General features: G+C 36.5%; 1 protein-coding gene across 2 annotated transcripts in view; it reads left to right on the forward strand.

Moving 5' to 3' along the window:
* Window positions 1–27,359, forward strand: part of LOC136033542 (ferrochelatase, mitochondrial-like) — a 59,253-nt gene that overhangs the window by 26,152 nt on the left and 5,742 nt on the right. For both annotated transcript variants that reach the window (XM_065714284.1, XM_065714285.1), the window contains exons 4-6: window positions 9,299–9,401; window positions 13,712–13,932; window positions 21,601–21,766. In XM_065714284.1, coding sequence (XP_065570356.1) covers window positions 9,299–9,401; window positions 13,712–13,932; window positions 21,601–21,766 — 490 coding nt within the window. The remainder of the gene's footprint in view (window positions 1–9,298; window positions 9,402–13,711; window positions 13,933–21,600; window positions 21,767–27,359) is intronic.

Below are 27,359 nucleotides of genomic sequence, written 5' to 3' on the forward strand. Positions count from 1 at the left end.
TTCACTTTTGTGCCTGGCATATTCGATTCCGTATGGCGAGAGACCTTCCGACCACGAAGATCTTGTACGAGTCTCCAGCGTGTATGACGATTTGGTGGATGGAAAGATTTCTGTGGAAGAAGCGGCTAACCACGAAGCCCTTCAGGCGATTTCGCTACGCCTCGAAGCCTTAAAATCGTCTCTGAAATCCAGCAGAACTGCGAAACTATTCATGCAGTATTCCGAGATGGTTTCGATCTTTCGGAAGTTTCTGAAAGCAGAAAGGACTGGAGACTGGGATCTCTACTTATCCTCTCTTTCTGATATGCTCCCATACCTCGCTGCTGCGGGGCATAATCTTTATGCCAAGTCAGTTCGTCTTTTTCTTCAGATGATGCAGGAACTTGAAGCATCGAATTTTTGGGCTGGATTGGCTCCAGACCTCGTCATCGAGACAGTCCTGATGAGGAGCTTAAAAACAGATGGAGGGCTGACAAGAGGAAAAGGGATGACTGAGCTTCAGAGAAACATATGGACAATGTCTATGCCAGTACTCGCTTCAGTGAATGATCTAATGCAGAAACTGACGGGTCTAGAGTACAGTTCTAGTGAACAGCACGTTACTGTAACCGCAGCACGAATACAGAGAGATACTAAGGATCTACTGACGTTTCTTGAATTCCTTCTAGAGAACTCTCCTTTCACTAGTTCCACAGAGCTTAGAAGTATAGGTTCCGGGCTGATTGCCCATAAAGGCGTCAATGCAGAGGATGCTAAAGCTGTAGGTGAGCTGATCCTCCAGCGCATGGATGGCCAATCCGTCGAAATTTTTTCATTCAGGAAGAAAGACAAAGTCGTTACACTGGCATCTGATGGGAACATTAGGATAGATGGCGAGATTTTGCATATCGATCCTGCACTGCTTTTTCAACGTCTTTCGACTGCTGCCCATACATCTGAAAATGACATGGCAGAAACTCTACGTTACGAACTGTGCAGTTATCCGCCCGCTTTGTTTGAGAATCCTGGCATAATGCGTCAGCCAGACAAACCTGCACTAGCGAAAGCAATATGGAAAGAAGCGAACACGGACTCGATTCACCACCTGCCAGTGTCAGATCGTGTCACTGTAGTTGACGGAGGTTGGCTGCTTCAGCAAGTACCTTGGAAGATTGGTGATACTTATGATTCAATCTGTGACAGCTATGTTAGTTTCGTTACTCGACGCTGTACCTCCCCTACTGTTGTCTTCGATGGATACAGCGCTGGTCCAACCACGAAAGATGCTACGCACAACCGACGGTGTAAGGGAAGCCAGCATCAAGTGATCGATTTCAGTTTAGGGATGAAGCTCCAGAAAAAGAAGGAAGAGTTTTTGAGCAACTCTCAGCACAAACAGCGAATTATAAGCTACATCGGGGAAAAACTCAGAGCCAAAGGATTTGAAGTCGTCCATGCGAAGGACGATGCTGACTATCTAATCGTGAAGACTGCCGTAACGAAAGCAGAAAACTCTGAAACAATAGTTCTTGGCAACGACACTGACCTTCTGATTCTACTCTTGTATCACCTCCCGCCTAATGCAAAAACACTTTACTTCGAATCGTCAACGAACGCAAAAGAAGCGATAACACGGTTCTGGTGCCTCAACGAAGTGCAAAAAAAAATGGGAGAAGTATCCAGGCTGCTTCTGGTAGGGCACGCACTCTTGGGATGTGACACGACCTCACGAGTTTTCGGACTTGGAAAGCAAGCTGTGCTACCTCTTTTGAAGAAGAGTGAAGTGTCCAGAAAAAAATGCAAAGTGTTTCTGGATGAACCATCGTCCAAAGATGAAATTGTGAAAGCGGGTGAATATCTTCTCCTCAGCTTGTATAAAGCAAGACCAAACGAAGATCTCACTAAGCTGCGACATCGAATTTTCTTGGAAAAAGTTTCTTCGTCTAATACTACGGCGTTTGTTAAGCCTGAAAGGCTTCCGCCAACCGAAGCTGCAGCTTCATTCCACTCCCAGCGAGTGCGCCTCCAGGTATCCCGTTGGAAAGGGGAACCAGCTGACCTCGACCCGGCTGACTGGGGTTGGGTCCTCAGAGACCATAAATACTCACCTGTGGTGACCCATTTGTTGCCCGCACCTCAGACTCTTTTGAGTGTCGTGAGATGCAACTGTAAGACAGGCTGCGAGAACTCGCGATGCAAGAAAAATGGATTAGCGTGTACGTTCGCGTGCGGAGAATGTCAGGGTATCAACTGTTTGAACAGGGACAACGAGATTGTCGAAGACGAGGAGCTCGACTAGTGATATCAATGCTGTGTTTTTCAAGTCAACTATACTGCCTTCGAAAGTGCAAATTTTACATATAATAGCCATTTTATATATAACTGCCAAGCGGTTGTTTTCTTTATGTTTAGTAATTCAAATAGTTGTAAGAAATGTCTGTGATTCAAGAAAGTACAAGTTTGATACTAAAGCGAGTTATTTTGTCCATATGCCTACTTATTAGCCATTAGCAGCTTTCTCAGGAGTCAGGCCTCCCTTCCCCTTTTCCGTTGTTTCCTCCAGTTTTGTTCGGTTTTCATGGTTCTCGTTTTCTTTCCTTCATTTTAGGGGTCAGTTTCATGATCAGCAGATAGAAAAACCCCAGAAAACACATTTCCACATGCTTTCTACCCCTACCCTGTATATTTCCCTTCCCCCCCATTTCCCCGTTTTATGTTAATCGATTTTTTTATATCATTTTATTTCTCAATTTCGTAATCACCAGATAGGAATACCCCAGAAAATATCTTTCAAACCGCTTTCTACCCCTACCCTGTATTCTTCTCTTTTCTCCCCTCTTTCTCCTGTTCCCCCGTTTTCCGTAGTACTCTTTTTCTATACTGAATTTTCGATGTCAATTTCGTAATCAGCGTATGTGAGAACCCCAGAAAACTCACTTTAAACTATTTTCTGGGCATGTTCGGCATTTTTCCCATTTTCCCCCGCATTTCCCCCTTTTCCCCTGTTTTTCGGGTACTCGCCCCACTCGGATTTATGGGGACTTTCAGCAGGTTGTACAGAATTTTTTTCTGATCATTTTGGTACCATTTTCGTTTATATTGCAATTTTGTCCGGGTCAAACCCTAAAAGTCCTGGACTAAAGACTTTTTTCCTAAATTAGTGATTAATATAGACCAGCACTTGAATGAGGCTTTAACCCTACTCATCCATACAATCACATAGGTCAAACAGCATAGCCAAACACAATCAACCATAAAGAATAATCCATGGACAGGCAGTCATGTCGTCAATAAGTATAAGTCGTCATTTACCACTGTCGATGATTTGTTGTTGAAAGTTAATTGGGTATTAAAGGCATTTTTTGTATTTACAAGTTTGAGCCTTTTGTCAGTGAACGTTAATAAAACTAATTTTATGATTTATAGGAGAGTTGGTAAGCCTCCGTGTGTTGATAAAAAGATATTTTGAAACGGCAGGCCTTTGTCACAGGTGCATGAAGTGCGTTATTTGGGGTTCCAGCTTGATTGTAATCTATCTTGGAAGAACCATAGTGATCTTATTGCAGCTAAAGTTGCTAGAGGTTTGGGAATTTTGCGTCGATTAAAGCATGTTTTACCATTACCAGTTCTTTTGTTATTATACCACACCATTGTTGCGCCTTATATTTCTTATGGTTGTGTCCTTTGGTCTAGTAATTTCTATGCAAATTTTTAAAAAGTGCAGATCCTACAAAATAAAACAGTACGTCTTCTTGGTAATTATGTAGAAAATGTGAATGATACCGTGTCATGTTTTAAGAAATTACGAGTGCTTAACATTGGTCAGATTCGAGATTATCAAGCTGCTGTTTTTGCGTATCGATGTTGCAATGACATATGTCCTCCAGTTTTTACCAGTTTTTTTCGAGTAAATCTTTCATTCCATGGGTATGAGACTAGAAAGGCAGATAATTTTATTGTTGAGTACCGAGACACCACACGTGCAGCTTTCGGAATTAGGTATTTAGCTCCGGCTATTTAGAATGATATCCCAGCTGGCATTAGGGAGGCAGAACATATTGGGTTGTTTAAAGTAAAATTAAAAAAACATTTATTGGGAATGCGGAGATAATTCTTTTTTTTCTTTTTTTTTATAATTATTGTTAGCCTTTATTTATGTATATTCTGGTATTAAGGAGTAATTGAGTGAGAGTGTTTTGTCCTTCTTTAATTTCTGTTTTTTTTTTTTTTTTTTTTTTTTTTTTTATTAAATTAGGTTGAGAATCAGAGGATTGCAGCCGTCCAACATCAGGCTCTTTGAGCCTTCCCCAGGGCGGTTGTGTGTATTTATAGTTTTTGTAATTTAGTAGTTAAAAAATTGAGTTCACATTAAAAAAAAAATTATTTGTTATTTCCTTTCTTGTTTTCATAAGTAGAATTTATTTTATGAATCATAATATAAGAAATAGATTGCAAGTCCAGCTGTCTAGGGGTGCTGTCTAGGAATGGCCATTTCGAATCTTAATTGGGACAAAATTCATGAGAATATAAAGGGTCCCTGAGAAAAACGCATTGAAAGAAAAAGAAATCCCGAAGAAAAAAAAATCTCTTGAAGTACTATGTAACACTGATCTGTGTACCGTCATTACGTAGCACCCACGTGTGCGCTGCCATTACGTAACATTTCACGCGTGCACTGACATTACGTAACATTTCAGGTGTGCACAGCCATTACATAACATCAACATGTGCGCTGTATTTGCGGTGCCATTACGTAACATTCTCTTCTGCATCGCTTTTACGTAACACCCACGCTTGCACCGTCATTACGCAACAGCCACGTGTGAGCCCTCAAGCGAGAATATCCCCACGGGGTCTGGAAGTCGAGCATGTCACGCGAGATTCCGTCATTTCACTTTCAACGTGTGTTTAAAACGCATGTGTGTGCCTCCCTCAGTTACTACTGGGGCTTCCCCACGGGCCCTGAAGCAAAAAGTCACATGTGAATGCGTCATCCTTAACACGGTAAACATTTCCCTATTGCATAAGAACTAAATAAATCTTGAAGAAAAATGTCTTAAAAAACGTTTTTAAATGTCTTGTAACGTCTTGAAGAAAAGTGTCTTTTAAACGCCTTGAAATGTTCTGAAACGTCTTGAAAAACGTCCTGGAGGAAAATGTCTTGAGATGTCTTGAAATCTCTTGAAAAACGTCTTGAAGAAAAATGTCTTAAAATACCCCTTGCAATGTCCGGAAACATCTTGAAAAACCTCTTGAAGAGAAATGTCTTTTGAAGGTTAACGATAAAAGTATGTTAAGTAACGTAAAAGAATATAACAAGAGCCAAGAGCTCATATGGCACTTGTGACGAGGTCAAAAGAGCCAAGAGCTTCTTCCCACCAAGTTTCATTACGATCCCTCCACACTAAGCGTTTTCCAAAATGTCTGACTTATCCCTACAACTCCTCCCAATGTCACTGGATCCGGTCAGGATTTAAAATAAGAACTCTGAGACACGAGGTCCTTCTAAATATCAAATTTCATTAAGATCCGATCACCCGTTCGTAAGTTAAAAATGCCTATTTTTTTCTAATTTTTCCGAATTAACCGTCCTTCCACTCCCCCCAGATGGTCAAATCGGGGAAGTCACTATTTCTAATTAATCTGGTTGGGTCCCTGATATGCCTGCCAACTTTCAGCGATCGCTATATTGATCACGTATATATTTTCGGGTCTTCTTCATGTAAAAATTGGGATAGTCTGGGATTTCGAACCCGAGACCTCTTGCACCCTTAGTGAGAATCTACTTACACCCATACTTAAATAGAACAATCATTTGTTTTATGGGCAAATAAAATTCTTCTCAACTATCTTGTTCAATCGACCCCCCCCCCTCCAGATGGTTGAATCGGTGAAGAGACTAGTTTTAATTTAATCTAGTCTGGTCCCTGAAACGCCCGCCAACTTTCAACGTCCTAGCTTATCTGAAAGTGCCCAAACTATCAAATTTCCCTAACTCCCCCAAAAAGAGCGGCTCCGGTCCGGTTATATCAATAACGTATCTAGAACATGTGCTCATTCTTCCCACCAAGTTTCATCCCGATCTCTACACTCTAAGCGTTTTCCAATATTTTTGGTTTCCCCCTCCAATTCCCCCAAATGTCACCGGATCTGGTCAGGATATAAATAAGAGCTCTGAGACACATGGTCCTTCTAAATATCAAATTTCATTAAGATCCAACCACCCGTTCGTAAGTTCAAAATACCTCATCTTTCTCATTTTTTCCGAATTACCGAATAAGCTCCCCCACCAACTCCCCCAAAGAGAGTGGATCCGGTCCGGTTATGTTATCACGTATCTAGGACTTGTTCTTAATCTTCCCACCAAGTTTCATCCATATATCTCCATTCTAAGAGTTTTCCAAGATTTCCGCCTCCCCCCTCTAACTCTCCCAATGACACTGGATCTGGTCGGGATTTAAAATAAGAGGTGTGAGTTACGAGATGCTTCTAAATATCAAATATCATTAAGATCCGATCACTTGTTCGTAAGTTAAAAATATTTTTTTCTAATTTTTCCGAATTAACCCCCCCCCCTCCCTCACAACTCCCCCAAAGAGATTGGATCGGTTCTGGTTATTTCAGTCACGTATCTAGAACTTTTGCTTATTTTTCCCACCAAGTTTCATCCCGATCTCTCCACTGTACTGTTTTCTAAAATTTCAGGTTTCCCCTCCAACTCCTCCCAATGTCACCGGATTCCGTCGGTATTTAAAATAAGAGCCCAGAGAAACAATATCCTTCTAAATATAAAATTTCATTAAGATCCGATCACTCGTTCGTAAGTTAAAAATACCTAATTTTTCTAATTTTTCCGAATTAACCCAAATTTTCCCCACTCCCTCCCCCCAGATGGTCGAATCAGGGAAACGACTGTTTACAATTTGATCTGGTGTGGTCCCTGATACGTCTGCCAAATTCCATCGTCCTAGCTTATCTGGAAGTGCCCAGACTAGCAGAGCCGGGACAGACAGACCGACAGAAATTGTGATCGATATATGTCACTTGGTAAATATAAATGAAAATGGTGCCTTGGTGCCATGAAAATGAAAAAACAAAGTAATTAGAAAAGATACCCAAAACAATAGCCTACTGAAGAAAAACCTCATAGTATTCAGCTCTATTGAGCAATGCCGAAAGTGTTGGATAGACGTTAATTAACATTATCAACGTTTTTAAACTTGATTATCAAACACCGATAATTTTAATGCCTTCAGAATGTAATTATACAAAGTGAAGCATTTTTAAACTAGTTGGTTCAAAGCAAAGCATTGAAACTAAGATTAAGGAAATCAAGTAACAATTTGTAGTGTTGGGCATCATTGAGAAAGGCTGTAAGTGTTGAATATTACTGAGTAATATTGATATTTTAATTTAAAATTGAATACCAAAAACCGATATATTTGACGGCCATATACTTTCTAACTACAAAAAATTCAAGCTTCTTCGTAGTGAACAACGAAGTCAATACAATTACTCCTCCCAAAAACACAAAAACGCGCTTCCGTTTGGGGGAAAAATACAATATTAAACATATCTCATTAACGTGGCTTCACATATTGGCTCAACGGTATTCAGGCTTGCTCGGTTTGACGGCATATTTTATCAGGATAGCCCCTTTTTTAACTTGTTTTCCATCTTTTTCTATATTTACACGAACTTATTTGTAATTATTGCTTTAAACTCGAAAAAATACATATTACGAATAAAAAGCTGATTCTTTGAATTAACGTTATGACTATTCAGGTTTTTATTCTTTCGTTATTGATAAGGATCACTATTTACCTATCATTCATTATTACTAAGAATTCAATGTTTTTTACTCCAACTTAGTCATAGAGAAAAATTGTTTGTGGAAAACTCGTTACAGAAATATGTTTACGTGTTACAAAAAATATGACCTATTGCATTGGTTAATGTGTCAAGAAATAAAGTATGTAGCTTTACTATCCAAAAGTCAAATAAATTATCTCAACTTCTTTCATTCACTCATTCAACTTCTTTCAGGTGGGGCTGGAAAAGCACTTGCTTTACTGTTGTTTTCGAATGTGTGGAAGAATAAGAATACCTATAATTAAGAATTGTTAAGTCCTAAACGATGATTATTGGATTCTATGCCTTCAGTATTTTTTCTTTTATTGAATCGACTATGTCCTTATTCATATGTATTTCAACATGTTTTCAGTTCTTAGGTCTTCGGTCATGGTTCCTCCTCTACCCACAGAGGTATGGAAGGTGTCAAGGTAAAGTCTCCAACGGTCATTTAGCCCGTTTTCAGCATACAAGTCCTCCCACTCCAGTATTTTAGATTTATATATGGGTCTTCTTCTTCCCTCTACTTTGTGTTTTAATTCTGAAGTTAATATATTTGGCGTTCAAGTGATTCGGGCATAGGAAAATCAAATTTTTTTTTATTCTTTGAAAAGGTTGGAGATACGAAGCTTTTCTTAAACTATTTTTAGAGTTTATGATTGCAAATCATAAGTATTTTTTCGAAAATCAATCTTAAAATTTTTATTTTCAAAGAAAACTAATCCTTTATAATAATAGTTTTCCTTGAAATATGAAGACCATAAAAAAAAATTTAAGACGGACATAAAGAGTTAGTACAATTATTCTTATAAATTAATCCCACATGTGCCTACGTAACGCAAATAATAGATCATGTAAAATGAAAACATTCGTGGGACATATTGGGCATAAAAAATTATCCTGAAGCTAAATATATACTGTATGGAATTTTGCCCGCCTTCATTATTGGTAAAAAGTAAAGAAACTTAGATTTGGCAACTGAACTGAACTTTGCCCCTAAATAGAGCAGGTTAAAGAATGTTACCGTGCATATGTGCGTATAGACAGCGAAAACTCGATTTCCTCTTATTTTTTTTTTTTTTTTTGACATCCAAAAAACTTGACAAATACGAGTAAATTAATTCAAAATAGACTGAAAAATTGGAATAATTTAAAGCAGGAATGGGGAAGGGGTGTAAAAAACAAAAATTTGGAAAAATTACCTGAAAGTGTAAGGTACAATGAGGAATTTCGTGAAATTCCCAAGGACTAGGGGGAAATTGTGCAAAAGCACTGGATTGATTTGAAGAGGGAGGGAAGGGTGGTGCAACACAAACTAGACTCTTGATTCTAGATAATTTCTTAAGACTTCAGACGTGTAATTTTTTTACTGCGTGCTTATGTTCTTGACTTTTTCTGTGGAAAAATATATAATTTATTGTTCTGTTGTCAAGCCAGGCTAGAAAATACATATATTCAATGCTTTTAGCTTTTTGGGACCGATAATAGCAAAGCGACGAACGCCTGCAATTCAAGAAAGGTACAATATGATTGGAGGAGGGTCACCTATTCAGAAATGGACAAGAAGACAGGTATTTAGTTCGTGGTATATCCTTTCTTGAGTTTTTTTTTTAGGATCTGTCAGGCCCGACCCATAGGTATCTTGTCATATATAAAAATCCTTGATGGGTTACTTTTAAAATTTAGAATATAATATAGAAAATATACGATGTTATTCAAGACAGTTTCTGGGAGACCTATATAATTTTTTTGGAGGGGGGAGGGGGCTGGGCACCTGTGTTGACGAGAATTTAGGGGCTTTTGTATTATTGTAGACAATGTCATTTAGTTTTCAATCAGTAATTGAGTTTTTTTTATAGGATTTGTCAGGCACGACCCATAGGTATCTTGTTATATATAGAAATCCTTGATGGGTTACTTGTAAAATTTAGAATAGAATATAGAAAATATAGAATGTTATTCAAGACAGTTTCTGGGAGACCTATATAATTTTTTTGGAGAGGGGAGGGGGCTGGACACCTGTGTTGGTGAGAATTTTGGGGCTTTTGTATTATTGTAGACAATGTCATTTAGTTTTCAATCAGTAATTTGTAGACATAATTGTTTTCATCAGTAATTTGAAAATATTGGAATTATTTACTTGTCATCCTACCTTGTCATCCTTAACTAAATAATAAAACTATAAGCTAAAATAAAATAACCTAATTTTCACAAATTTATCTTATTTTATGATTTTATTCATATTACTAGCTGTTGGGGTGGCGCTTCGCGCCACCGCAATACCTAGTTGGTGGGGGCGCTTCGCGCCCCCCCCCCAAGCCCCCCGCGCGCGTAGGTCGTTACGCGCCATATTAGTTACGCGCCATTGTAGTTGTGTCCCTGTGCCCCACCTGTGAATATATATATATATATATATATATATATATATATATATATATATATATATATATATATATATATATATATATATATATATATATATATATATATATATATATATATTTTTAACTACGTAAACTTGCGAATATACAACATTCTTTGCTGTCCCGTTGTCTGTCCATATAAATAGATTGTTAGGTTTACCAACTCTTGAACATGCAACATAATAATTGTCCATGGGAAAACAATCCGTATTCAGATCTATACCGCATTTTTCTAACGATTGCCCTTGAGCTTTGTTGATGGTGATTGCTAATCGAACATTCCCTGTGTCCCCGTCGTCATTTATATATCCCCCTGTGCCCCCGGCGTCCCGTTGTAGTTCTGTCCCTGTGTCCTGGTCGTCATTTATATTCCCTGTGTCCCGGTCGTCATTTGTGTCCCGGTATCCCAGTCTGTAATTTCTCTTTGAGTGTCCCGGTCGTCATTTATATTCCCTCTGTCCCGGTCGTCATTTATGTCCCGGTCTGTAATTTCTCTTTGAGTGTCCCGGTCGTCATTTATATTCCCTGTGTCCCGGTCGTCATTTGTGTCCCAGTGTCCCGGTCTGTAGTGTCTTCTTATAATGGTGTCATATACAAAGCCTTATATACTTATAATGACGTCAAATGCAAACCCACAAACAAACAAACATGTATATATACAACTTATTTTTATATATATATAGATACATACAGTTTCCTTTTTAGTTTTTCTTTTTTTTTAGTTTCTTCTTTTTATTGATTTGTTTTCTTCAATTTGTCAATGTTCATTCTAACATTCACACTTGGAAAAATCTTTACGTGCCAAGCTTGCTAAAGCTCCAACAATTTATAATAAACCTCAAATTTTGGGTGTCTGTTTTAAGGTTTTCGAATTACTTTAATCTATTGTCAAAATATATTGAAATATTTGTGCAATTCCCAGTTTTTTTTTAAGTTTTTTAGCTTTTTTTTAGTTTTTCTTTTCTTTTTAGTTATTACCTTTTTTTTTATGTTTTTTCTTTTTTTAATTTTTTTAATTTTTTAGTTTTTTCTTTTTAGTTTTTTTTAGTTTTTTAACATTTTTCTTTTTTCAGTTTTCTTTTTCTTCTTTATTTTTCAGCGTCACTATGAAAGACATATCGCCGAACTTTTGTTTTTTTAACTAAAATCTGGTAGGCATTGATGACCTTGTCCAAGTCAAAATCCCAAACCCAATCATCATCGCTATCATTTTCAGTTTTGCTACGTTTTGACTCCCGCTGTCCAGGTGGATTTTTGTCTAACTGCGCGGTTTTGTGTTCTTTAGCCGCAAGCCTTTTGGCATTAACCCTTTGAGCAGATTCCTCGGCTGTTTCTTCTGCCATTGTAGGATTTATACTAAAAATTTCTCTTTGAATTAACTATTTGAGCAGCTTCCTCGGCTGCTTCTTCTGTCATTTTAAGATCTATACTAAAAATTCCTCTTTACGTGCCAAGCGTGCTAAAGCTCAACAATTTATAATAAACCTCAAATTTTAAGTATCTGTTTTAAGGTTTTCGAATTACTTTAATCTATTGTCGAAATATTTATGCAATTCCCAGTTTTTACATTTTAGTTTGTTTTCTTTTTCTTCTTTATTTTTCATAATCTGGCGTAACAGACATAGTGTAACAGACATAACTCACAAACAAATTATTTTTATATAGATAGATAGCTTTAATTTTTTTGATTTAGGGGGAGGGATTTGTCCTTTACTAGGAAAGTGATGGGCTTCGGATATGTTTTCAGACACATCTAGAAACTCTTTAATATAAATGGCCTTATGAATTTACATGTTCCACACCTTTGGAAAATAAAACTATTTATCCCCGTGGCAAGGGAATTGGGGCAAAGCTTAGTATAAGTATTTTTTTATACTCGAGATTTTCTCTTATTTTTCATAACATTTCCTTTGAAGAAATCCTGATGATAGTCCTCTCATATCCGTCCCTATGTATAGGTATGTTTTGACCTATGTATGTTTGTTTATGTATGTTTATGTTTGTCTATGTATGTTTATGTATGTTCTATGTATGTTTTGGTCAGTGTTAATTTCTTTCAGCAGTATGTACTCTTATTGGCTGTTCCTAATACTTGACGAATCATATATGTAAATCATGTATAGTATATTTAAAATTTAAATTTGGACTTGACCTTTGGACCTTTTCTTGTCCGACAAGTCGTTGAACTTTTATTTTGGTAAATTCTATTTTCATCTTTAGGCATGGTTTCGTTAAAGCTCAATATTTTATTTATTTGTTGTTTTGCTGTATACGTCTTCTCTGTGTTATAAACCAAATTATTTGATAGAAACTTTGAAAGAGTGCCACTTCTCATGCTAAACGTCAAACATTGACGGATGGCCTGATTAAACAACCCTAGCCGATTACCAAAAATGACCCATGAAATAAGGTCCAGTGTGTTCGAGTTTTGTGTGCTATTATGAGTAATATTTTAATTGAATTCCGTTTTTGTAAAAAGAAATTTCAGTCTCTGAGAGAAAGTTGTCCAGTCAAAATGCAACAGGCGTCAGTCAGTGGTAATTTCCTACTTTTTGGAATAATCGATTGCTTATTTTAGAGTAATTACCATCTCTACTTATTTGAAAGAAGAGGCACAGCTTAGGACCCCTTCAGACTGCATAATAGCTCAAATAGTCAAGCTCTACTATTCTCTTCGTAAGTCTATTTCCAATTTTTTTGGCTGCGTTGGCGTTATCGTGCAAATTTAGAGGGGTTAGGCTGGCAAACTGTATATTTTCTTAAATCTAGAGGGCACATTCCCCTTGCCGACCATTTATTGATGAAACGAAATAATACCCCTGTTTAAATTGGTCAATTAAAACTAAATCACTCTTAGTCGTTTTACTCCCAGTATAAATCGGTAAATAGATATATATATATATATATATATATATATATATATATATATATATATATATATATATATATATATATATATACAGAAGAAGCGCCCATTGAAACACGTACTGTATAAAGAAATTATGCTCAACACAGAAGAAAACACAAAAAGCGATACTCTCTCCTACGAATCATCTATTTACTTTCCTTGATAAAAATTTTCTCCCATTTGCACCCCACCATAAGTGAGATGAAAGCTATAAGATAACTGGTGTATTAAATAGTTTTCTTTTAATAAGATAAGATAACTGGTATATTAAATAGTTTTCTTTTAGTAGAGGGTCATGCACGCTCCATTACTGTCTCATTATAAAAGAGATTGAAGTAGTAAAACCAGTTTATTAATTTTCTTTTTTCGGGCATTGTTTATCTAGTGTTTCTCCCATTCTGATCCCTCCGTAAAGGAGATGAAAAAAGTAGGATAAATGAAATTTTTATTGATTTTTTTATGCTAAAATAATATTCACCCCATTGCCATTCCAAGTTAGAAGAGATGGAAGGAGTAGGATACTTATTATATTTATTACTTTTTTTTCTAGGGCGAACTAATGTGCCAAATATTGGACAAGGTGTGTCCGGAAACGGCACCCCACAAGCCCTACGTTGGTTTTCGGTATGCTCATCCTCTAACAGAAGATACTTTGGAGGAAATGGAAACAGATGGAGTGCAAAATGCAGTTGCTTTTACTCAGTATCCGCAGTATTCGTGCACTACTACAGGGTCTAGTCTGAATGCTATATATCAACATTATGCTTCAAAGTAAGAAAATACTTCAATTTCATGAATAAATTTTGAATTCGACTTCATTAAAATATTCCTGCTTTATTTTTTTCTTAATCATCAAAATAAGCCTGATGCTGCTAATATGTCTCTTAAAAAAAACTCAAATAAATGAGAAAATATTACTGTTGACTTTTTAACAAAGATTTATGTAATAAAATAATGAACGAATGCTCTAATTACTTGAGTTTTGAAACTTGTCTTGTTGTGTTTATCCCTCGATTTAACTAATATTTACCGTACTGAAAAAAAAAAACAACAGCATAAAAATAAAAAAAATAAAACTGATTTTCTTTTTCATTTTTTTTTACCGTAATTGGAGTAAAATTTGGTGCCAATGCTAAAATGAAACTGAAGGCTATTTAAGGTTTTCTTTTTGTTTAATTGATACAATGCTTTAAAACATTTATGTCACAACTGGCCTCCAAATCCCACAATATTCTTCAAAGGCTGTTTATTCCAAACACTAAATTATGTTCAAGAATTAAGGGTGGAGGAAGAACAAGAAGAAAATTAAATTTCGTGGCAGTAATCTAAATCTCAATATCGCCACCTTTACCCATATTCTCCACGTTAGGAGACATAATAATGATGGAAATTTCCAAGATATCAGTTGTTCTTCGTTGAAGAGGGTGGTTTTTTGTTGCCTGTCTCTAGACAAACTCTAAAACTGCATTATCGAATGTAAAACGTGCACTAGCAATTATAGTTCCATATTCAAGCGGGAGTCAAGCCAAAGTGACTGAAAGGCTCATGGTTCATATTTGGCTATCTAATATTCAAAGATATTACTCTTCTTTTAAACATTATATTTTAACTTTAGGTCCTAGTGTATCTACTATTTATGACAGGTATTATTGGGCCGTGAATGTATAAGTTTTGAGTTAAAGATTCATCTGTGCCTATTTGGAAAGGGAGTCTAAGTCATTTTGAATAATTAGAAACTGTTCAGATGCAGCTATGGAACCATAGTAACTTAGAATCACAGTGGCTGTGGCAGTGACCAGTGTCAGTGGTTTTCATAAATTACAACCACTTGAGTACTATTGTAAAGAAAAACCAGTTTTCAAGAAGCTAATTTAGATTGTTAATTTGATGTGGCCTCAACTTGAAAACGAACTGTAGTAGTACTGTAGTAGACAGGTTTAATTGCAAAAACATGACAGCTATCGATGATTTGTGTTTCTTTACAACATACTCAAAATCAAACTACACTTGTGAACATAAATCAAACTATAAACATTAACTATTATTGTACATTTCAACGAAAATCGGGGCGAAAAAATTACAATATCGGTCTGTTCTTGCTTTAATGGGAACTTATTCGTCTTGCTTTCTCGCCTTTCCTGATGTTTTCCTGACCCTCTCTACCATTATGATCCTTACTCTTCGCCAACCACCCCCCCCCTCAAGCCCCCCGCGCGTGTAAGTCTTTACGTGCCATATTAGTTACACGCCATTGTACTTGTGTCCCTGTGTCCCACCTGTGAATATAGATAGATATATATATATAAATATATATATATATCTTCTATATATATAAAAATAAGTTGTCTGTCTGTGTGTCTGTCTGTCAGGTGACGTCATGTTTCTGTGTCGACTGACGTCATGAAGTTAGTTGTCGTCATTTTTGCTATGATGGTGACGTCATTAATGGTATTTAAGACATGCGTTCACGGAAAAATGTTTAATTGTAAAATGACTGAAGAACCTACAATGGCAACAGCCGAGGAAGCTGTTCAAAGAGTCTATGCCAAAAAACTTGCTGCTGATAGAGAAAGTAAGAAAAGAAATCGTGCCGAGGAATCACAAGAACAGCAAGAAAACAGGCTTGCAGCTGATAGAGAAAGTAAGAAAAGAAAGCGTGCCGAGGAATCACAAGAACAGCAAGAAAACAGGCTTGCGGCTAAAGAACGCAAAACCGCACAGTTAGATGAAAATCCACCTGGAAAGCGAGAGTCAAAACATATCAAAACTGAAAATGATAGCGATGATGATTGGGTTTGGGATTTTGACTTGGATAAGGTCATCAATGCCTACCAGATTTAAGTTAAAAAACAAAGGTTCGGCGATATGTACTTCATAGTGACGCTGAAAAATAAAGAAGAAAAAAAAACTGAAAAAATGTAAAAAACTAAAAAAAAACTAAAAAGAAAAAACACTCAAAGATAAATTACAGACCGGGACACAAATGACGACCGACACAGAGGGAATATAAATGACGACCAGGAACCTCAAAGAAAAATTACAGACTGGGACACCCAGACACAAATCACGACCGGGAATATAAATGACGACCGGGAGGCAGGGACACAACTACAACGGGGACGCCGGGGGCACAGGCGGGATATATAATTGACGACCGAGACACAGGGATTGTTTGAATAGAAATTACAGACCGGGACACTGGGAGAGAGGGAATATAAATGACGACCGGGACACTCAAAGAGAAAATACAAACTGGGACACCAGGACACAAATGACGACCGGGACACAGGGAATATAAATGCTATTTGTATGCACAGAATGTTGTACATTCGCATGTTTTACGTAGTTAAAAATATATATTTATATCTATCTCTATTCACAGGTGGGACACAGGGACACAGCTACAATGGCGCGTAACTAATATGGCGCGTAACGACTTACGCGCGCGGGGGGGCTTGGGGGGGGGCGCGAAGCGCCCCACCAACTAGGTGTTGGGGTGGCGCGAAGCGCCACCCCAACAGCTAGTATATATATATATATATATATATATATATATATATATATATATATATATATATATTTATGTTTTTAACTACGTAAAACTTGCGAATATACAACATTCTTCGCTGTCCCATTGTCTTTGCATATAAACAGATTGTCAGGTTTACCGACTCTTGAACATGTAATATATAATTGTCCATGGGAAAAACAATCCGTATTAAGATCTACACCTCATTATTCTAATGAATGCCCTTGAGCTTTGTTGATGGTGATTGCTAATCGAACATTTCCTGTGTCCCCATTGTCATTTATGTATCCCCCCTGTGCCCCCCGGCGTCCCGTTTGTAGTTGTGTCCCGGTCGTCATTTATATTCCCTGTTTCCCGGTCGTCATTTGTGTCCCAGTTATTTTTTCTTTTTAGTTTTTTACCTTTTTTACTTTACCTTTTTTTAAGTTTTTTTCTTTTTGGGTTTTTTCTTTTTTTAGCTTTTTTCACGCCATATTAGTTTCGCGCCATTGTAGCCATGTCCCTGTGTCCCACCTGTGAATATAGATTGATATATAAATGTTTTTAACTACGTAAAACTTGCGTATATACAACATTCTTCGCTGTCCCATTGTCTGTGTATATAAATAGATTGTCAGGTTTACCGACTCTTGAACATGCAACGTATAATTGTCCATGGGAAAAACATTCCGTATTCAGATTTATACCTTATTATTCTAATGATTGCCCTTGAGCTTTGTTGATGGTGATTGCTAATCGAACATTCCCTGTGTCCTGGTCGTCATTTATATTCCCTGTGTCCCGGTGTCCCAGTCTGTAATTTCGTCAGTCGACAAACATGACGTCAGTCGACAAACAACTTCATGACGGCATAATGCTCAATCCTTATAAAGACGTCAGTCGGCACACAAACATGATGTCAGTCAACAGACAAACAATTTATTTTTATTTATATATATATATATATATATATATATATATATATATATATATATATATATATATATATATATACTAGCTGTTGGGGTGGCGCTTCGCGCCACCCCAACACCTAGTTGGTGGGGGCGCTTCGCGCCCCCCCAAGCCCCCCCGCGCGCGTAAGTCGTTACGCGCCATTGTAGTTGTGTCCCTATGTCCCACCTGTGAATATAGATATATATATATATATATATATATATATATATATATATATATATATATATATATATATATATATATATATATATATATATATATATATATGTTTTTAACTACGTAAAACTTGCGAATATACAACATTCTTTGCTGTCCCATTGTCTGTGCATATAAATAGATTTTCAGGTTTACCGACTCTTGAACATGCAACATATAATGGTCCATGGGAAAACAATCCGTATTCAGATCTATACCTCATGATTCTAATGATTGCCCTTGAGCTTTGTTGATGGTGATTGCTAATCGACCATTCCCTGAGTCGCCATCGTCATTTATATATCCCCCTGTGCACCCCGGCGTCCCCTTTGTAGTTATGTCCCTGTGTCCCGGTCGTCATTTATATTCCCTGTGTCCCGGTGGTCATTTGTGTCCCGGTGTTCCAGTCTGTGATTTCTCTTTGAGTGTCCCGGGCGTCATTTATATTCCTTGTGTCCCGGTGTCCCGGTCTTTTTTTAGTTTTTTTAGTTTTTTTTTTTACTTATGTCCTGGTCGTCATTTATACTCCCTGTGTCCCGGTCGTCATTTGTGTCTCGGTGCTTTGTTGATTGCTAATTTATATTATATTTATATTTATATTTTTTATATTTATTAATATTTTTTTAGTTTTCTTTTTCTCTTATTTTTCAGTTTTTTCCTTTTTTTTAGTTTTTTCTTTTTTAGTTTTTAGTTTTTTTTTGTTTTTTACCTTTTTTTAGTTTTTTTAGTTTTTTTAGTTTTTTAGCTTTTTTAGTTTTTTTATTAGTTTTTAGTTTTTTTTTTTTTAGTTTTTGCCTTTTTTTAGTTTTTTCAGTTTTTTTTTAATTTTTAGTTTTTTACCTTTTTTTAGTTTTTTTTTTAGTTTTTTAGCTTTTTTAGTTTTTTTTCTTTTTAGTTTTTTTTGTAGTTTTTACCTTTTTTAGTTTTTTTTCTTCTTTTGTATTAGTGTGAAATAATTCAGACGTCATATGCGGACAAACACGACGTCACTCGACAGACAGACAGACAGACATAACCCACAAACAACTTATTTTTATATATATTAATTCATATTTTTTTAGTTTTCTTTTTCTCTTTTATTTTTCAGTTTTTTCCTTTTTTTTTAGTTTTTTTCTTTTTTAGTTTTTAGTTTTTTTTAGTTTTTTACCTTTTTTTAGTTTTTTTTTAGTTTTTTTAGTTTTTTAGCTTTTTTAGTTTTTTATTAGTTTTTATTTTTTTTGTAGTTTTTGCCTTTTTTTATTTTTTTCAGTTTTTTTTAGTTATTAGATTTTTACCTTTTTTTAGTTTTTTTTAGTTTTTTAGCTTTTTTAGTTTTTTTTCTTTTTAGTTTTTTTTGTAGTTTTACCTTTTTTGGTTTTTTTCTTCTTTTGTATTAGTGTGAAATAATTCAGACGTCATATGCGGACAAACATGACGTCACCTGATCCACGATCCACAGATCCACAGACAACTTATTTTTATATATATAGATATATATATATATATATATATATATATATATATATATATATACTAGCTGTTGGGGTGGCGCGAAGCGCTACCCCAACAGCCCCAAACAACCTAGTTGGTGGGGGGCACTTTGCGCCCCCCCCCGCGTAAGTCGTTACGTGCTATTGTAGTTGTCCCTGTGTCCCAACTGTGAATATAGATAGATATATGTATGTTTTTAACTACGTAAAACTTGCGAATATACAACATTCTTCGCTGTCCCATTGTCTGTGCATATAAATAGATTGTCAGGTTTACCGACTCTTTTACATGCAACATATAATCGTCCATAGGAAAAACAATCCGTATTCAGATCTATACCTCATTATTCTAATGATTGCCCTTTGAGCTTTGTTGATGTTGATTGCTAATCGAACATTCCCTGTGTCCCGGTCGTCATTTATATATCCCCCCTGTGCCCCCGACGTCCCCGTTGTAGTTTTGTCCCTGTGTTGCGGTCGTTATTTATATTCCCTGTGTCCCGGTGTCCCAGTCTGTAATTTCTCTTTGAGTGTCCCGGTCGTCATTTATATTCCCCGTGTCCCGGTGTCCTGGTCGTCATTTGTGTCCCGGTGTCCCGGTCTGTAATTTCGTCAGTCGACAAACATGACGTCAGTCGACAAACATGACATCAGTCGACACACAAACATGACGTCAGTCAATAGACACACACAAACAAACAACTTATTTATATATAAATATATATATATATATATATATATATATATATATATATATATATATATATATATATATATATATATATAGATGTACATATCAGGTTTGTTTTTTTTACTGTTTTTAGCAGGTTTTTCTTTTGAAATTTTACACATGATCAGGTACCTACATACAACATGCTTTAAGGTAGTAAAACATTGCATACCAGAACTTGCACAGGGCCCAATGACCTTGAAGTTTGTCTGGTCTATACGATGAGGAGCATTAGACACCTAGGCATCAATCTTTCCCGTTATTTTCTGAATTTGATTCGTAGACATATCTGGGCAATATGCATCATTGGGAAGTTGAAACTTTTTCACTTTGTGCATACTTCCATATTAGGCAAAATACGAAGTTCAAGGTTGTATCTGAGGGCGACGGTTGGGGGGGGGGTAACCAGATTTGGACCGTCCACCCTGTTTGTTTTTCTTAATTGAAACATAACAAAAATGGATAAAGACAAATTTTCAGACGTTCTTTTTTTCAAAGTTTTGTTTACATCCTCTCCCTCCCCCTCCCCCCGAACAAAAATCCTGGACATAGTTTTGACGAATTCATCAATAATAATTTTCTTGCAATATTACAGAGTTTTTATTTTATGATTTCTGAGCCTACCAAGTCTTCACCATGCTTAGCGCAGTTATCATTGATTCTTTTTTTGCTATGTTGTTCCACGGTTTTTGCTTCAGTCTATTAACTTTTTCTGCATCTTTGCGTGCTTTCATTTCTTGAAAGTTTTTTTTTCAAAAGTGACTTTTTAAAGGTTAACCCCTGTGACAGCTCAGCATGTACCTAAGTAAGTAAAGATTAATGACGAAGTACTTGTAATTGGAGATTAGTATTTTGAAAATTAGTATCACTTATTTGTACTAAGTATTATGGTTGCTGGTTGTTGCTTATGGTTGTAAAGCTGATTGCATGAAACACCAAGTGAGAAATACTCATTTTTCCGTGTAGTTTCAGGGCTATTGGTAATAAAGTAGGTCAATTAATTAGTTGGATAGTAGGTCTATCCTACATAATCATAAAACCTGAGAGATTTAATCTGATAAAAACCAATGATGAAGTCTAATGATAAAACTTACTCTTTCCGTTAGCAGAATATATTTACTCTAGTTGGGCTTGAAGTTCTCATTTTAGGTTGAACGCAATTGGCAACAAACTAAAAATATAACCTTGAATTTAGCTGTATCTGATGTCTTCATTTCCATTTTTGTCACCATAATATCACCATTTCATTTCATTTTCATTTTCTCCGAATCTCTCTGATGGAAAATGACCTATTTTTATTAAGTTTCCAACAGTACGTATTTATTTATGGTTTTCCACATTTTGAGAAAGAGGAACCCACACTACTTATCACGACTAGCGTGTCTCTTCGCAGAAAGTTAAGGGGTATTTCTGTAGAATTCGGGTAGTTTGTGTATTTAATACTAATATTCTGACTGTATCCTATATAAGTGCAAGAGTTTACTCATTACCCTTTATATTTGTATTTTTATTATTTTTATTTTCTTTTTGTTTATTTATTTTATTTTTGCTCCTCTTTTCAGAAATAAGGAGACAAAGATGCGATGGAGCTTTATTGATCGTTGGGGGACTAATGAATTCCTTGTCAAAGCATTTGCTGAGTTAGTCAAAGCTGAACTGCAAAAATTCCCCGAAGACATCAGATCAGATGTTGTCATCTTGTTTTCAGCACATTCATTGCCGATGAAGGTAAATAATAAGTTCTTCAAGGGGAAAACAACAATTTATTTTGTAAATTATAGGGATTGTTTTAATTTAATTTACCTTTTTAGCCGCCACTTTGAAAAGTGAAAGAGGGAAGAAACTTCGAAAGCAACCCGATTGGTGGTTTTATTTTAATCGATTAAAAGTGTCCTGATATTTTTGTGTTTGACTTCTTTATCGGAGTTTACAGAATTTCCTTAAGTATAATACTTTTACTCAAGGTCAGATTCGGTAATGAAGGTGTCAGTCTAGTTACGAACGTTTCAGGGGAACTTGATACTAGTTTATTGCTTTGAATCAAATATATCATCTGTGGCTCAATTTCTGTTGTAAATCCAGTAAGTACTAACAAAAAGGTACAGAAATATTCACTCCTAAACTGGTGGTTTTCCAAGACGACGAAGAAACATTCCTCCAAATGAATTGGAATGTCTAAACCTTTGAATATACCTTGGTAGATTTGACTTTAGTAGCGTATCTTTTCAACTAACCATAACCTCGAAAGGTTCTTTTTCTCAAAAAGTGCTGTAATCAACCTATATGAAATAGATTAAATTCTGTTTTAAATTTTATGAATGATTCGGTTGCCTTCAGAACATTAGTTTATTGCTATTATTAATTTTGCGTTTGGTATTTGCTCATTGAAGGTCTTTTGACAGAAATAAGAAACACTCAGTCATAAAATCTTTCCTCCATCATCATCCCCAGGAGGGAAATAATGCTTGTACGATCTGGAAGTGGTGTGAGTTTAGACCTTTCACGCGATTTTTTACGATCAAAACCCTGACTACAAACAGTGCTGGAGGATGACCTTGAGGGGTGGGGCAATTTGAGGAAGCAATTGCCTCCTCAGATCTTGATGAGCAGATAATTCTTCTTCTGGGTTTATTTGTTTTGATAGACTTTTTTAGCTGAATTGCCTCTTCGTAACTGTGTTAGTTATTTATCTTTTTTATTCCTAACTCACGATGCCAGGTACTTTTAAGCATCTGATTTGCTACTAAGATTGGTTACTTCCCCCTTGTAACGTAATATTTGCAGGCATGAATACCTAATGATTTAGGTGTAATATGTTTGAAATTGCTTGTGCAGGCGTTAACAGCTGTTAATAGGAATGTATCACCAGGTGTGGCGACCATGTCAAACAGTTCGGCGTTACAAGCTGTAAGTAAGAAGCGACACTCATGACAAACACTCTCGATAAACTCGCTGCTGTGCTGAAAGTCGTGACAAATGAAGTAAAGTTGGGCTCAACATCAGCTAGAGAAAAACGAAAATCATGTTTATTGATTCACAACCACTCCAACCACGCTCTTCTAGTGTTGTCAAAGCTTCCGAAAATTCCTATTAGTATGTAAAAACCAAGTAGCAGTGCAGAGATGTTATACGTACCTCGGCCCAATTTGGGCAAGTGATGGTTCAGTTAAAAGTGAAGTCAGCGGACGAATCGCCAAGACATCTTCCGTCCTAGGGAGACTCAACGAATCTGGTGTTATCCCGTTGTCAGCCGCCTCACAAAGATAAAGATACTTAATGCATTTTTAGGCCTAGTTCTACCATACGGCTCAGAAACTTGACTAACAACCTTGAAGAAGCTGGATGTGACTCAAACAAAAGGACTCCGATAGATAGAGGGACTCCATTGGCATGATTTATTAGCAGATACCATTTTCCCTGCAATTAGTGCAGCATACGCTGAGACTGTACAACCATCTCCTTGGAGTGCCAAAACAAACCTCATAATGCATCGCTTACGACCTATGGCTACTGGATAGAAACGACCACGGGTCTTCCAAGAATTAGATGACTTGATAGTTTGTGTCAGTCCCTAAGCAAAGTAAGAATCAGATTTAAAGGTGCATGTGTGGTTGATCAAGACCGGGTTTCCTTGAGGAGGATGTGTCTGCTCTGTCGACGCTGGCATCAAGTCGACTTGAGAATTAAGTCGAGTCGAGGTCATAATGGTGGAGATAAAAAAAAGAATTGTAACAAATGAATAAAAACCGTTTACTTAATAATCAACGTTTTGAATTAACCTTACAACCTTTAAGAGTCAAACAGTTCATGGTATTGAACTGTAGGTAAAGAGTGACTCATAGCTGTGAGTAAGGAGCGACTCAATAATAACCGAAACTCTAAAAACGGAACTTTGATCAAACAATACATATACGGCAAAAGAATTGGCTTCTTTTTAGGACTATTTCATGTTACCCATCAAAAGCTACGAGCCTGAGAAAATTTGCCACATTTTCAAAAAAGGGGTAAGCACCCCCAAAAAGTTAAGGAATCTTAATGAAAATCACACCATCAGGTTCAGTATATGAAAGAACCCTATTGTGGAGGTTTCAAGCTCCTATCTACAAAATGTGATATTTTTTTTTTGCCACATGAAAAATCACGGATTACCCCTTCCAAGGGGATATTGTGTCGAAGTAGTGGTTCTAGAAGACTGAAAGAGGGCTCCTCCAAATGGAAATCAAAAGTTCTAGTGTCCTTTTTAAGTGACCAAAAAGATTGGAGGACAACTAGTGTCCTCCCACACCCCTTTTTCCCCAATGGTCAAAATTTGGGATAGTATAAATGATATGCCCTCCCCCCATTGTCCCTGAGAAAAGGGTGTAACTTAGACAATGTGCATATTGTCTACATATAGTGTTTGCAATAGGAAAATATACGGAATCTTTGTGAATTTCCTGTGGGAGTTGGGGTTTCCACGGGAAAAAATTTATTTGGGGAGGTATTTTTCCAGGGGTGTTTTACAGGGGGGGGGGGTCCTGGAATTACTTGAAAAACGGTGAGGAATAAAAAAGAATTACTTGAAAAACGGTGAGGAATAAAAAAGAAACAAGTTTTTTCTACTGAAAGTAAGGAGCAACATTAAAACATGAAATGAACAGAAATTTTCTATATATGAAGGGGTCTGCCCCTGCCTAAACTCTCGCTCTTTATGCTAAAGTTTGACTTTTTGTCAATTCTTTAAGAAAGACTGTTAAAACAAGGGTCGTTGGAATTGAACAAGGCGTATTTTTAAAGAACTTTAAGGCTTTAGCATAAAGGGTGAGGGCTGAAAAGGGGACAGCCTCCGTCATTTACGGGGTGATTTCTGTTCATTTAAAGTTTTAACTTCCCTCCTAACTTTCAGTTAAAATGCCTTCGTTTATTTAAGCTGAATGAAAATCGTCAGGCTGTGGTGTTATAGCTCGTTTAAACAGATAGTAAATTCAGTTCATTGTCAACTTCGAGACTTTGTTTTATAGATAATCGTGGTCATATTCCTCATTGGAGCCCCCACGTTTCTGCAACCCTTCAGCTGCTGATTTTGAACTTTCCGACCGGCACCTTAGCGCTAGTAATTTTTCCCTTCTTTCACCGAACTCAGCTGGCAACTCTGTTATCCCACTGAAACTCGTCTTATTAAGCTTTCCACACTCCTAAGCACTGACTGAGGGATCACTGTTAATAAAGTAAACCGAAATCGGCTCAGCAGCCTTTTGTTTTTCTGCTCTACAGATTCAGACTGTCTGCACTTTAAGAGGGGGTAGTTTTTGGGAATACGATACATGGTTGCCATAGGCAACTGGCTGTCATCTGTAAATTCTAATTTAGACCGGAGTTATGTTGTTAATGTATCTGCCAGGTTTTTCAGTCTTTTTAGAGCTTCTACGCTGTCTATCAGTAAATTCTATCTCCTAGCATACATTTCCAAGCATCGGGTAGTGGGTTGGACATGAAACAGCTCTGAACCAGCATTTTGTTTTCTGATCCTAACACTTATTCTCACTCCGAAGTCTCAGAATTGGTTGTAGCAGCTCGTCCACAAGACGACAGTTGAAGTGTTCATTCGTCTCTGACATATAATAATAATAATAATAATAATTTTTTATCACCCACTTTACAAAAACAGAGGTTAAGTGGAGTAAAATACAAAAGAAAAACAGCAAAAGTAATACAAGAAACAAATTTAATCACATACAGAAAAAAAGACGGATAAGGCGATGAAAACATCCTAGCCTATAAATCGCTTCAATAGCTAGATTGGCAGATAATTTTTCGAAAGCACCAGTAATATCTGTCGCACAATACTTTTTAACCAGTTTTGTATTCCGGTAAGAACGAGGTAGTTATAAAAGAAATTTGCAGTACCGGTAATAATTTATACGAATACGTTTTAGATCACCAGTCAACAGAAGTGGCCTATTACCAGAACAGAACAGTACAGAATGATCGCAAAAATTTGAGTAAAGCCGAGTTAGCGCTCTTCTCCTATAGTGTCCACGATTTGCTACAATCTTAGAGTAACCGAGCCTCTGCTTATCACTAATATCGTTCATAGAATCGCAAACTGTTATACCAAGCCAACGAAACGATTTAACACGAGGAATACTAAAACCACCGCAGTATAGTGGTTCAGAACAATAATTACCGTTGAAAACAGTTATCTCTTGGGGCCCACTTTAATCTAACCCGGCTTTTTTAAATGTTCCTTCAAATGTGTAGGTGAGACGCAGTTAATGCACATTTATTTTACTCGCCAAGAAGAACCTCTCTGCTTGAAAGCTGATAAGTAATTTTTGTTCCAAGATTTATTTCTTCGTCGGTCTTTTTTTTCTTCTTATTGAGTACTAGTAAATTTTTCCTGGGTTTTCTGTTTCTTTTATTGTGCTATTGCATTTACCTTTCCTTGATAGGCCTACTTCTCATGGAGATAAAACTTTACAGCTCGAATTGACTGAACCACAGTTTGGATTGAAAATTTGGTTGACCTGTTAATTGAAGCTGAATTGATGTCAATTGCGTGTACCCCCTGGTTGCTCTATTTCTGTGGCTTTAATAGGAGGCAGGCTAGACTTATTTTTTGCCCTTTTCCCTCTGCCCCGCCTAAATTGTGAAAAATACCTTTTTTGGGTGTTTTCATTAAAATGGTCTTTTTATGGTATTTTATTGAAAAAATTGCCTACTCCTAGTAATTGAAAAAGTTATAATTGTAACTCCACCCCTTCCCCTTAAATTTTCGTGAATTTATGTCACTACTTTATTATGAACATTTATAACCCTGGCCATTTCCTAGTATGCGTAATATCTGTCAAAACACACATAATTTGAGGATCACTTTGCTTTGATGTAAATGACATTTCCTACAGCAAAATTGCTACCTCATAGTAGAACTTTCGAGAAAAGAAAACATAAAAAAAGTGGTAACAGATCCATTGTAATTGGAAGTGAATTGACCAATTGGGACGAATAAGTGTTTTTACCTTTCTTTATTTCTTCTATCTTTTTGTTCGTGTTCTCGGTTATTCTATAGATATTTTATAGGCTTCGGTTATTCTTTGATGAAACTGGACCAGCATTTAAGGGTATCGCCTTATTTTAATATTACTATGGGCTGTGATTCGTCCTTTACTAGACTTGTTTGTCTTCTTGTCAAGACAGTTTGCACTTCTTACTTCTATGAAAGTTTTCTTTTGCTACCAAAATTGACTAGCCTTATAAAATAATTTAATTTTTACTTTATACAAGAGAGAGTGTTTCAGTATGGTAGGAAGTCCAGCAAATCCTAAACAACCAAGAAATCCAA

The sequence above is a fragment of the Artemia franciscana genome, chromosome 12 (assembly GCF_032884065.1).
Source record: "Artemia franciscana chromosome 12, ASM3288406v1, whole genome shotgun sequence".
NCBI classification, from domain to species: Eukaryota; Metazoa; Arthropoda; class Branchiopoda; order Anostraca; family Artemiidae; genus Artemia; species Artemia franciscana.